The 13,976-nt window shown below is 35.1% G+C and overlaps 1 protein-coding gene across 1 annotated transcript in view; it reads right to left on the bottom strand.

Moving 5' to 3' along the window:
* LOC110105764 (vacuolar protein sorting-associated protein 51 homolog) overlaps positions 1-13,976 on the bottom strand; it is an 82,502-nt gene that overhangs the window by 3,692 nt on the left and 64,834 nt on the right. Inside the window, exons 16-18 of the mRNA XM_020835390.2 lie at positions 6,608-6,679; positions 6,466-6,516; positions 5,041-5,271 (exon numbers count right to left, since the gene is read on the bottom strand). Coding sequence (XP_020691049.1) covers positions 5,041-5,271; positions 6,466-6,516; positions 6,608-6,679 — 354 coding nt within the window. The remainder of the gene's footprint in view (positions 1-5,040; positions 5,272-6,465; positions 6,517-6,607; positions 6,680-13,976) is intronic.

The following is a 13,976-nucleotide window of genomic DNA, read 5'->3' as shown; positions in this document are numbered from 1 at the left end:
TCAAGCAATGGCTAGGGCGATAGCGATTGTATTTCCTAATACAAGACATCAGTTGTGCCAATGGAATATACAGAAGAAGGCTCCTTCCAAAGTTTGGTGTTTTAATAGTAACAACCAAGTGAAAGGCCTTTTCTATAGTTGCTTTACCAAGTGTGATTCTGCGGAGGAATTTGATAGTTTGTGGAATGAGATGATTAGAGAAGGAGACCTACAGAGCCATCAGTGGTTAAAAGATTTGTATAGAATAAGGAAAAAGTGGTCTATAGCTTTCAACAAAGATTGATTTAACCTTGGAATATTGTCTACACAACGTAGTGAGTCCACCAATTTTGTTTGTCATGGTATTTCAAAGGCTACAAGTTCTCTCACCGAATGTTTCCTTGGATTGGAGAAACTTATAAACACTTGACGTATGAATGAAAGAGATGAAATTTTTAGGTGTTGTCAAACCGAAATACAACCGTACATGAAAAGAAGTCCGATATTAAAGCAAGCAGCCAAATTTTATTCAAGAAAGTTATATTCCTTTTTTGAAGAGGAGCTTTTAAATGGTTTAGGTGGACTATGCATTGATCACTCTTCACCAGACTCATCAACATTTTCTGTGAAGAACATAGACCATTCTTTTGATTCACACAAGTGGACGGTTTTGTTTAATTCATCTGAAGGAACTATACAATGCAGCTGTGCAAAGTTCGAGATGATGGGAATACTGTGTATCATTGCATGAGAGTGATGAGTCAGTTGGATGTTAGTAATATTCCTCAGAAATACTTAAATCCAAGATGGTCGTCTAGTGCTCGGAATGATCTATATAGTGGATTGAATATCCAACGTATGGCTAAGAGCATGTGCACAGGGAATCAAGTTTCCCAAAATATGATTTTTAAAAATTATGTATGTCGATTTGCATATCAAATTAGCACCGAAGCACAAGGTAATGAGGATGCAGAACAATGTATGATCGATTGTATGCATGCATTGGCATTAAACGTTCAAAACATTATGGAAGGAAAAAGAAATAAAAGCATAACTGAGGGCATCCACTAAACAATTAGAGATCCTGCAAAGCGACGGCCTAAGGGAGTCTCTAATGCTAGATTAAAGGATCATTGAGAGAAGAGGAAGCCCAAAAAAGTGAAACCGACAGAGCATAATCCCTCTACACATTTATATTTTACACCTACATAATCTGGAAGTCAGTCATCCTTTATGTAAGTGTTATCAACATGTCTCTATGCCTAGGTAAAACTCGGTATTAGCATTTAATACTCGGTATTAGAGTAATATTTTGTCTTTGATTTGTATTGTAAGTTTTACTATGTCTGTACGTATAAAGAAATAGATATACCAAAATACTGAGAATAACAAAAACTATGGAATAGGTGTACTTACAATACGAACTAGTAAATGAATAACAAATACCGAGCAATACCGAGTTATACCGAGAAATTTTATTCTCGGTATAACTCGGTATAACTCGGTATTGCTCGGTAATAATCAGTTTTAGACTATCTTTGGGTTTTTGTTGTAAAGATTTTTACTTTATCTAAAATTATGTGTTGTATTCTGTTTGTAGTATGCGTAACTCAGTATAATCAAAGTAAATAAAACACAGAAATAGCAGATGAAAATTTATAAATTTATTTCATGGTATTACAAAAAGTGCATATGCAAATTCAGCCCTAAATAAGGTCATATTACTTTGTCAGTTCTCATGCATGTCCCATTCAATATTATTATATTGTATAACTGTTTCCATATATTTACATACAAACAGTCCACATGCCACATTGTTTTCTTGTGCTGACAAGTTCGGGATTGTTTGGATTGGCCAGGTTCGTATATCATCCTCAAAAGCATCTTTTGTATCAGCGTATAAATGAGATATCTGTAAAGGTAATAAAATTCAAATATTTATAATCAATCTTATAGCTTGAACCAAAGATAAATTTAAGGACTTACAACTTCCGGAGCTATAGCCTTGTGTGTTGCTTTTGGTATTGAATCCATAAAATCCCAAGTTTTTTTCCTCAGGTTGGCAACAAGTAAAGTCCAATGTTTCTCGTTTATAATGGGAACAAATATAAGGTTAGCATTCTTAACAGCACTTCGGGTGATATTTTCTACAAATGAAGTTGTTTTCGTTTCTTTATTTTGACAATAATATCCCTGGAAAAAAACTCACTGCGTCAGTTAATGATACACAGTAAACCTGTATTATAAATGATAACTCACCCAATGAAAACTAGAAACATATAGAAAGGTTTAATTCAGTCCTGGAACCAGGTCGTTCTTTTCAGATAACAAAATTGCGAAAGCGTCCACATGATTGTTATCAAGCTCTTCACATAGCAACAATTCGTCCATTTGGCTTCTGAAAATCATTGCATTTCCACTCTGAAATATAGTATCTTCCCTGCATAATTTTTCTCACTATCGTTAGGAAAAGAAATATACAAATACCGAGTTGTACCGAGAAAAAGAAATATACAAAAATGATTTGATCAGACAAAGATGGATGAGAAATTACTAGTATAAAATAAGAAAAATCGTCATCCGGAGTATAAGTGCCAAAAGTTTCGTCGAAATCGTCAAACTCTTCCAAAGTAATTGAAGGATTCTTCTCATCCATCGCCTTAAACACTTCGCGAAACTTTTTTCTTCTACCTGTAAATCCTAAATACTGTATAACGTTCTGTGTACAAAAGCTAATCGGCCAAATGTTTATTCATATAAAGGTGCCGCGGGTTTTAAAGTTTTCCCGCCCGTTTCAGCCAAATTAGTGAAAAGAGACGTGAAAATCTTAATTACCACGGGTTTGGGTCGGGTCTTCGGGCTGCTACGTGGCATTAAATTATTGGTAGCCGAATCTATAGCAACATTCGGGCAGAGGACCTAATAATTTTCCCATTCAAGTCGTTAAATACGATGCTAAATGAAGCTCTTGATTCCCTTTCCATTTGCAAACCCCAACTCCCATCGCAAACTCTCTGAATTCTTCCCCCATTCCCTCTGTCTCTTCTGATCTAGCCGAACTCATCCTATCACCGTCGGCCTCTTTCCCACGCATGCGAGAGTTCTCCTCTTCCGCTTCCTTATCTTGATTTCTCTCAACCCGTTGGACTTCAGGCCAAACTCCCGCAGCTCCCGCAACCTCCATCCAACCCGACTCCTTTCTGACTCAAACATCCGACCTCTATAGCAAATCGGAGCCCCATTGCCGGAACGCCTCCAACTTCCCATATCTTTTGATCCAGAGAGAGAGAGAGAGAGCTTCTTCCCCGTACCTTTTCTCCATACCGAACTCCCATACCCGACTCCGACTTCGCTCCCTTGACGACGTTCCTCTGTCGAATCAGAAGAAGCAACAGGAGTCCATCACTGTGAAGCTCCTCTAGAGCCATTCGACCTGCCTCCTCTGTCTGTCCAATCCACTGTGATCGCAAACCAAAGCCCATTCAATCCTCTGTTGAAGCCGAACTCCACCATATATCCTATCAACTTTGTTCCCCAGTGCCTATACCCGAACTCAACTAGACTCCATGTCCTCTCACCCGACCCAACCTGCATGCCTAGGTATATGTTGTAATTTTTTTTTGTAATTATTATATGTTAGATATTATTATAATTATTAGTATTAGGTACTTTTAGTGTGTGTGTGTCTCTCTCTCTCTCTCTCTATATATATATATATATATGCTTGTTTGTTTGAGTGTGTGAGAGAGCCAAAAAAAACCAAAAAAAAAATGAGAGGGCTTTTTTAAAAAAAATATAGAGCATTAAAAAAAAAGAGATATTGAAAAAAGAAAAAGAAAGAAATAAATAAATAAAATTGTTGTCTCGATTTTCGTGCCCTCCACCTCGCCGGTCACCAAGGTATAAATTAAAACCCAATCTCTCCAAAAATCCCTCCACCAATTAGAGAATTTGACTCCTTCCCTCTCAAATTAATTCCAATATTAATTTCTACTCTAGGTTAATTAATCAAGGAATTAATTTCCTCCTCTCCTCTTGACTCCTCTTACTACCTAAATCCCTAACCGCCACGGCTCCTAGTCTTGGCCGAACCACTAGCCCACCTTTCCTTCCATCATCTCTCTTTCTCTCTTGCTTCAAATACCCCCCAAGGAAGAAGATACACCAACCCTTAGCCTACTTCCCCATGAATGGCCAATCCCGAGCACAATCATGGATTCATGTATGATCTTCAAGGAAGAGTAGATATCCTTCTTCAACCTCAATTTGGAGACTGACGACACCGTCGACGACTATATTGATCGAATCCTTTTTATCTTGACATCTGCCATCGAGGAACACCAAATCTCCGAACAGTGTTGAGTTATCGGACATCCACCAACTTTCTCCCCTCACGATAACTTTTCATTGTCTTATGGTGGCATCTCTAAGTTTGCTAAAATTATTCTTCCGTTAAAATCACCTCACAGAGCGAAAGTGAGGGAACTAAAGGTGAAATTTTTATTTGTTAAATCGTAGATTTCTGTTGTTTATGCCTTTAATACTAGAAGTTTGTTGTTATTTTAAATTGTCCTGTTAATCTTTCTTGTAACCGCATGCCAAAGCACAACTACAACTAAGAAATCCGAGAATCTAATATGGTGAAACATTAAGTTTAATATTAGTGAAGCTTAACTTGTTATTAATTCCTAAGCAATTCCTATTTCCATATATGTTTCACATCATTTTCAATAATGAGCAAAATAATGTCAAAGGTGAGTGGATTTCCAGATGGATTTTGAGGTTCACAAAAGCTAATGCATATATAATGAGAAGATAAAAAATATTGAGATTCCCCAAAACTAAATTTCCGTAACAATCTTCAAATTATATTCAATTTATAGTAAAAACAATTGATTGTATAATTAGAACATGCTTGCTCTTTCTCGTATTTGAATCTAGAATTTCAGATAACTAGGCTTGATAGCGAAAAGATGCTACTATTGGAACATTGCCAACTATTCAATAAAGTGTATGCATAACAATGATAAAAACAAGCTTGAAAGAAGAAGTCATGCAAACCTGTGTGTATTCAACTTTAGTAAATATTTCCATTTTTTGCTCAAATAATTTTGCAAGATGGCTCTCCAAAAACTGACTTTTAGCACGCTGAGTATTTGATCGGCTAAATTTATCCTCACGCAAAGGATTACTACGAGAAGAATTAGTGCTTCCATTACTGTCAGAACGGCGATGTCTTCTGGTAAGGCCACGTTGTAGGACCTGTCGCACCTCAGCAACAACACCATCCAACTGTAAGAATATATGTTAGTTACCTAGAGGCAAAGAACTCAACTTTCCATAATATAACAAGATAAATTGTGTTTCTTACAACTTGATGATATGAACAGTAGTTTTCTTTCACTAAAAACCATCAAACCACATCAAAAAAATTTGAAAAATATGATAGATCTAGTTGTTATTTTTCAACCCAGTCCTACAAACAGAAGAAAATGATAAGACTGAAATGAATTCCTCTATGCTTTTTTAATCATCACTAATAATTAATTGTTATTTTAACATGACCTTTTATCAAACCTTTTTTTTTTTCATTAAATAAATCCTATCAAGGTGTAAAGCATCGGACTAAGATCATCACACCCAGGGTCACTTCAGCAAGAAATGGTAATAAAGAACACTATATCCGGTATACCACCTAAACAGACATCAACTGAAATTGCTTGTAAACATTTTCCCCTATTCTTGCATGCTACAGCGTATTCTCATTGATTTGGGCATATTGGGCAGCAACACTGTGAGCTTATACAAACAATGAAAAAAGATCAAAATGATCTTTAGACTATTCAAGTGAGTCAATTTTAGTCCTAGACTTTTCTTAGTGTTCAATTTAGTCTCTTAACATATTAAATCCTTACTTTTTAGTTCTGCTGTCATCTCACCAACCTAAAATTAATGGAAAATGATTATAAGAGAAATTTTCATCAATACCTCATCTATACCAAAACACAAAAAGTCAATAATATCGTCAGCCTAAGACTTCTACAAATAGCTTCCATCAATTCCAGGCAAGTGAGATGAATTGGCTGAAAAAAGTCAGTGACTACATGAACATATCTAAATAGTCTAAGGGCTATTTTGATCACTTTACAAATGATTTTCAGTAAATTCATACATAAATAAATCATATTAACTTTTAAATCCATATTTATTTGGATTTTAGAATTTGGTACACTTACTGATTTTCATTTCATAACAACTACTCTAATTAAACCCTAAAGCATCAGAAAATTTTATTACAGTTTAATCTATATGCTCTTTCAACAACGCTAAAATAATACTATAACTGTTTGAAGTATCATTTTTTTTTTTAAATTAAACTAAGTGACTCACGTAAAATTTCATTTTTTTGGACTACTCAATTAAAATGAAGTTTTATCAGCAGCAAAATATGGCTAAAGAAATTTTTGAAAATTTGAGCATGCCCACCTCTTGAAGAAGTAGGTCCACGAACATATTAACTTCTCGCGGCTCCTTGTGCTGAAAATGCATCATAATAATGGGTAAAAAAATGAGCGATAAACAGCATCTACAATGAAAAAAGAAATAAGTGAATAAAACTTTAAATAACCTTAATCCAATTGGGAGTTGTGAACCTCTTTTTGAGTATGATGGATAGGTTTTGAGATTTCATGTTTATATACTGCAACAAAGTAGACATTGGATGCTCAGTCAAAAAATTTGAAGCTGATATAAAACTTACATAAAACTATTCAGCATGGAAAATGAACTCTTAAGAACAAAAAGCTTGAAAACTCTAGGAAGTGGTTTCCATGTAAATTGGTACCCCATTGAGGTCAGCTTACGGTTGTCAAACAATACCTATAGTAGATTCATATGCAACTTCTGATCACTCCTCAAATATGAACATAAAAAATAAAGATATAAATAAAAATTAAATATCATCATCATCTTTATTAAGCTTACCCCAACTATTCGGTAAGGCTTTACGAGTCTTCGCTTCCCATTGATTCATGTTTAATGTTGCAAGAGGTTTTAAACCTATTATTTACAAACCTTTGTGAATAACTTCTATCACATGTTACCTTAGATTTGCTCCTTTCATTCAAAATCATTTGATGCTAATTTTATCTGCACTTCTTTTAGTGTATTTTCTATCATTCATTATACTATCCTAACCACCTATCTATTTTCAACAATCTTGTCTAAATAGAAGCAACTACGTCCATACCTTTTATTATAATATTTCTTCAATTTATTCTTCCTAGTATCCCACCCCTCCATCACAAGGCACCTAACTTAGTTATCTACATTATTTTTGCAGATACACTCAGAACCATATAATATAAAGTCAGCCCAGCTACACTTTATAAAGTTTACTTTCAAGACCCCAAGTTTTCTCCTGATTGTATAATAATTGTTAGGCAATTTTCTATTTTAACCATCTAGCATTGACACCAAAAATTATATCATTACACAAATATTTATTCTTTTGCATATAGATCCAAGATACTTAAACATATCACATCTATGTATCATTAAATCATCTAATAAAATCACACACAAAGATCATTTTATCCTCGAATAATATAAGACATAAATACATGATAGCTTTTTGCTCTCTAAAAATTTAGTAAATTTGTTGTGATTTCTCTCATAAGAAAAGCCATAAGATTTGATTCATGCGCCGTAATATTATGATCTTTTTTAGCTATATTATGATCTACTAGACAAGTTTTATAAAATCATGTCACCATCCCAAGGACTAAGAAATCAAAGCATTTAAATGAATTACGAAATAGTATAAATAAAGAATAATACCAATGATGATATCAAATCAACAAGAGGCGCGTACTACTCAAAATCAAGCATATATACTGGGCATTCATGTGAGCTCTTGAAAGGGACATCAAGATAGAGCTAATTTTTAAAGATTCAAAAATAATTTCAAAAGATAAATTAGTTAACCATATTCCCTTGATCTAATATTATCAATAATGTCTATTATATGTTGTCCCAATTTGATAAAAAATCTACTATTTGGCTTCAACCTTTTAGATTAGGACATCTATCTTTTGATGTCTTAAAAAATATGTACTCAAAACTTTTTTATAAGTTGGAAAATATATATTTTCATAGTGAAACTTGTGAGTTAGCCAAGCATAAATGAGTTTCTTTTCCAAACAAATATGAGAGATGTAATACTCCCTTTTACCTCATTCATAGAGAATTTAGGGACCCTAAAAAATCTGTAACATCTCAGGAGTCTGATGGTTTGTATCCTTTATTAATGACTGCACTCGAGTCTCTTAGATCTTTCTTCTTAAAAACAAATCTGATGTTAGCACTATCCTCTCCATTTTTCATACCATGATCCAGAACCAATTCAGTGTAAAAATAAAAAAAAATTCGTTCAGACAGTGCTAAAGATTACTTTAACCAAACACTATCCTCCTACTTTTAAAAAGAAGGTATCATTCATGAGTCTTCATGCATTCACACCCTACAACAAAATAGGGTTGCACAAAGTAAAAAAATGGTCACCTTCTAGCCTCCACCCATGCACTTCTATTCCACCACAATGTACTCAAATCCTACTGGGGGGAAGCCCTTCTAACTGTCACATATCTCATAAATCGACTACCTTCAAAAACCTTGGAACTATAAAAATACTAATGGATATTCTATCCTCTCTTTACCCTGAATTACAAACCCATAATAACCTTACACCAAGAATCTTTGAATGTGCTACCTATGTTCACATTCATAGTAAAAATAGAGAAAAATTAGATCAAAGAGCACTCAAATGTATCTTTGTTGGATATTCATCCACGCAAAAAAGTTATAAGTGTCATCATCCCTCCACCAAGAAAACTTTTGTATCAATTGGCGTTACCTTTGATGAACAAAAACCCTATTTCACCAAACCTTATCTTCAGTGGGAGACAAATTGAGGAAGATGAGGAAAGTGAGCTTGCTCCTCTTGACCTTCTAGGTCCACCTCAAATAATTCCCCAGAAACCTAAAATCAAAGCCAGGGTAACTGAGGACAAAGTTATTATGGATACCAGGAGGTTTAGGCAAGTGTATTCTAGGCACACAAATCCAAGCTATGCTCCAGAACAGATTCAAGAATCTGAACTGTCTCCTAAAATTGAGGTAAACACAAGTTCACCAAAAAAATCTCTCTTGTACCCTATAACCAACTTTGTATACTTCCATAACTTCTCACATTCACACAAAAATTTTCTGGTTACACTAAATGATATTCATATTCCTAATAATATTTTTGAGGTCTTATCTAATGAAAATTGAAAAAGTTCCATGAAAGAAAATGAAGGCCCTGGAGAAGAAAAATACATGGGAGATCACTGACCTACCAATAAGAAAAAAACCAATCAGCTGCAAATGGGTGTTATCTGTGAAATACAAAGTTGATGGTACATTGAAAAGGTTTAAGGAAAGACCGATGGCGAAAGGGCAAACTCAGATGTACATCATTAACTACCATGAAACTTTTGCACCGATGGCCAAGATGAACACCGTGAGGATCCTGCTCTCACTAGCAGCAACTTATAATTGGCATCTGAAACTGCTAGATGTCAAAAATGCATTCCTACACAGGGACTTAGAGGAAGAAATATTTATGAAAAAATACCACCATGATTATAGGAGAAATCTGGGGGTAACAAAATGTGCAGGCTAAAAAAACTCTATATGGGCTAAAGCAATCACCTAGAGCTTAGTTTGGAAGGTTCTTAAATGTTATGTTACTTAATGGTTATCGGCAGAGCTAAGGGGATCATACATTACTCTTCAAGCACTCAGACTCAGGGGAAGTCATAATTCTATTAGTTTATATGAATGATATCATCTTGACTAGGAATGATGAAAAGGAGAAAGTGATCTTAAGGAAATTTCTTGCCAAGGAATTTGAGATTGAAGATCTCAGTAGATTAAAATATTTCTTGGAGTTTAAGTGGTAAAATATTTTCTTGGAATTGAAGTGGCCCACTCTAGCAAAGGAATCTTCATTTCACAATAAAAATACATTAATAATCTTCTTAAAGAAATAAATAAACTAGCTTGTAAATTAACACCAACACCAGTAGAATCAAATCTCAAATTGGGGGAAGCTACATAAGATCTAAATATAGATTAAGGATCTTACCAAAGACTTGTGGGGAAATTAATATACCTTTCTCACACCAAATCAGATATAGCGTTTATTGTAAGCATGGTCAGCCAATTCATGCAAAATCCAAACCAGACTCACATGCAAGCTGTAGACATAATCTACCGTAAGGGGAACCTAGGTAAAGGGATTTGTTGACCCGTATCCAGTTAACAAAAAAAAAAAGAGAGAGAATAAATCAAATCCTACATGCTATGCTCGTCGCACGTCGTCGCCGTACCTACGCACGATTCAACGTCGTTTCTTGCACGACGTTGCCTGGCACTTTTCTGCAGCGTTAAATGTCGGAGAAAATGAGAGAGCTCAGCTCTCTGACTCGTTCGAGTCTTTCACTGACTCCATCTCTCCGACTCTCTCGATCTCTCCCTACTCTACTCCCGAGCTCTTACCTCTCTCGCCTTCTCTCCTCCCAGTAGGATCGGAAGTCACGACATTAAGGTTGGAAGCAACGATCGGAAGCAACGAACGGAAGCTCGCCTGCTGAGATCGTAACTTTCTCCCTTGCGACGCTTCTTTGACTCCTCCCGTGGCCGATCGACTTCGCCCCTTGCACAACTGTCCCTCCCCGTTGGATCGGAAGTTAGGACACTTTGATCGGAAGCGGACAGGAGCTCCGCATGCTGTGAAGATTGAAAGTTGCGACATTCTGATCGGGTGCAAGAACGGGAGCTGCCGGCTGTGAGGGTAACTTTCTCCCTTTGCGTTCTTCTTCGGCCAAATCCCGAAATCCACCGAACTAAGGGATTTAGTAAATGTGGGATTTAAGCCGTAAGTCCTTAAATCCGGGATTTACCCATCGCCGGGATTTAACGTGCACACCGAAATCGTTTGGCTGGATTTAGTATAGATCCGACTTAATCCCTGCTGTAATCCCCGGCCAAATCCTCTGAATCCGTCGAACAGAGAGATAGAGAGAGAGGGAGAGATTACTTATTTTTATATTATTAATTAACTAATATTAATTATAATTAATTTAATAATTATTTTTAATTATAATTAGTTATTAATTCTATTAATTATAATTAATTATAGTTAAATAATATTGGTTATTATTAATTATATTTAACAGTTAATTATCATTAATTACTATTAATTATTATCAATTATAATTAGGCATAACTAATTATAATTAATTATAATTAATAGATTAATTATAATTAAATAGTTAATTATAATTAATTTTAATTAATTATTTAGTTGTATTAGTTATAATTTAATATAATTAAATAACTTCAATTATAATTAAATATAATTAATGGTTAATTACAATTAAATAATTAGTTATTATTAATTGAAAATGATTGTCTTCTCCCGCCTCGATCCTCGAGCAGACAGTCGCCAACGACTCTCCACCACCGGACTTCAAGGTAAAATTTCTAACTTAAACCCCGTTCTCGACGTTGCAGCGGACCGGGGAACCACCTATACGCGCTCTTGTAGCACGGTAGGAGGGAGCCCGGTAAGAGAGATCTAGGTAAAGGTTCTCTTCATAAGAGACTGCGAACAATCATCCCAGAAGCCATATACGGCTGCATATTATGCAGGATCGCCAATAGATGACGATCTACCTCAGGATACAACATTCCTTGGAGGAAACTTGTTTACATGGAAGAGAAGAAAATAGAATGTGTGGAAAGTTTCTAGTGCAGAAGTAGAATACATAGTATGATCTTGGAATAGTGAGCTGCTATGGATCAAGATGATTCTAGAATACCTAAGATTAAGCGGGACATTTGACAGCCCATGAAGCTCAGCATGTGACAACAGATAACAATTAGACATAGCTATAATCCAGATTCAACATGATAGGACCAAGCACATAGAAGTGGACAGACAATTCAAAAAGGGGAAATTAACAGTGGGTCTTAATATGTATCAATCATGACTCACACAAAAGATCAGCTTGCAGATATTCACCAAGGAACTCGATAACTCTATCTTTCTGGACTCGATTATTAACAGGGATGATCAAGATATGTATTCCCCAGTTGAGTGAGTGTTAAAATCTTAGCGTCTTGGCATTTTGATCCAACGGCTAAGATAGGAATCCGTGGGAGGCTCACTATTAAATCACAGCCGTCCCTTGGCATTTTGATCCACGGCTAGGATGGGAATTCATGGTAGGCCTCACCTGGATCACGTCAATCCCTTCCATATTTAGTTGGCTGATTTAGGAAGGAGTATATTATAGCAATTATGCATGATTTTGTAATTATTTGTTCCTTATAATATAATCTTAGTATAGATCTATAAATATAGATAATTTTGTGCAATAAAATTAAGCTTTTCCCTTTCACGTTCTTTGAATTAAACATAGAACCTTTGTAATTTAAAAACATTTAAACTGAGACTATCTGAATTTATTGATAACCTTAAAACAATTCATGATGATGATTTGAAACAAACAATGAGCCAAAAGTATTTGACATGTTTATTTCCTAGGGAAGATGCCAGCCTACAGTCAATGAACATCAATATAGTTCATTAGCTTGGCATATGTGTTGATGTAACAACTAAGCCATGCCATCAAGTCATCTAGTATCCTTAAGTTGAGCTCCTAGAATGATGGCAAATTAATAATGATCAAATTACAGGATTTGAATTGCTAAGAGGTCTATTCAGCTCCCTAGTAAAGAGGTTGGGTTCAATTCGAGAATTACATTTGCACGAATTGTATTAACTCTATATAAACAACACAAAAAAGAAGGGGAAGAAGGCATGAATCCCGCGTACATACCTTGCGCCAATCGGATCCACAATTTCCTGCCGAATCTTTGCTCACAATCCACTGCTGAAATTGGCGTGTTTGCGTCATTTCCCTGCGAATCTTGCGAACTCTCCTCGATCGTTACCCATACGCATCTATAAATCATGAACGAAAGCTAGGCTGGTTTAGAGCTGCTCTAGTCGGCTACTTTCTCTCGCAAGCTCCCGACTCCCTTCGCTTCTTTGGCTCAAGAGAGGAGAGAGAGAGAAGAGAGAGAGAGAGAGAGAGAGCTTTCTTCCTTCCTCCTTTCTCTAACGAACCTCCCTGACGGGATCTCCCAAACTCACGCACCTCCTCCATTTCTTCCTTCCTAGCTGATCCCATCTCTGCCATCCGAACTCCACCTTGCCTCCTCCGATCCCTCTTCACTCTGCTCCACCGAAGCTCAAACAAGACCTAGCCGCAAATCCCTAACACCAGCCCCCTCACTCAATAAAACCTGCTCTATGACTCAGTTTCAACTCAATCCACTCAGCCCCAACTCAGCCAGCTCAGTTCACTCAACTCACTTTAGCCCCCAACTCATCCATCTCAACCCTTACCCCACTCAACTCAACTTAGGCCTCCAACTCATTTTACTTACTCAAGGTAATCCTACCCTTAATTACTATCAATTGTATCTAATTATTATAAATATTATAATAATAATTATGTTATTATAATTATTATAATTACTTAATATTTTAATAATTAGGCTTATTATATTATTATAATTATAAGAACAACTAATTATAATAATTATGTTTATCATAATTATTAATAATTATAGTTATGTAATTATAATAAGTTATGTTATTATTATTATTATTAGGTTTAATTCTATAATTTATATTAATCTTAATTAAATATGATTAATTATATTTTTAAAATATAATTAATTATATTAATTTTTTAAATTAAAAAATTTTAATAAAAATTTAAATTCCCTAATTACTTTTCTTTTTTAAATTAAATATATTAGTTGTAAATTAAATACAACTAATTATAGTTAATGTTATACCTAATTTATAAAATTAA

The sequence above is a fragment of the Dendrobium catenatum genome, unplaced genomic scaffold (genome assembly GCF_001605985.2).
Source record: "Dendrobium catenatum unplaced genomic scaffold, ASM160598v2 fragScaff_scaffold_1342, whole genome shotgun sequence".
In the NCBI taxonomy this organism is placed as follows: domain Eukaryota; kingdom Viridiplantae; phylum Streptophyta; class Magnoliopsida; order Asparagales; family Orchidaceae; genus Dendrobium; species Dendrobium catenatum.
The sequence above is the reverse complement of the archived record's forward strand: the minus strand, read 5'-3'. Positions and strand labels throughout refer to the sequence as shown.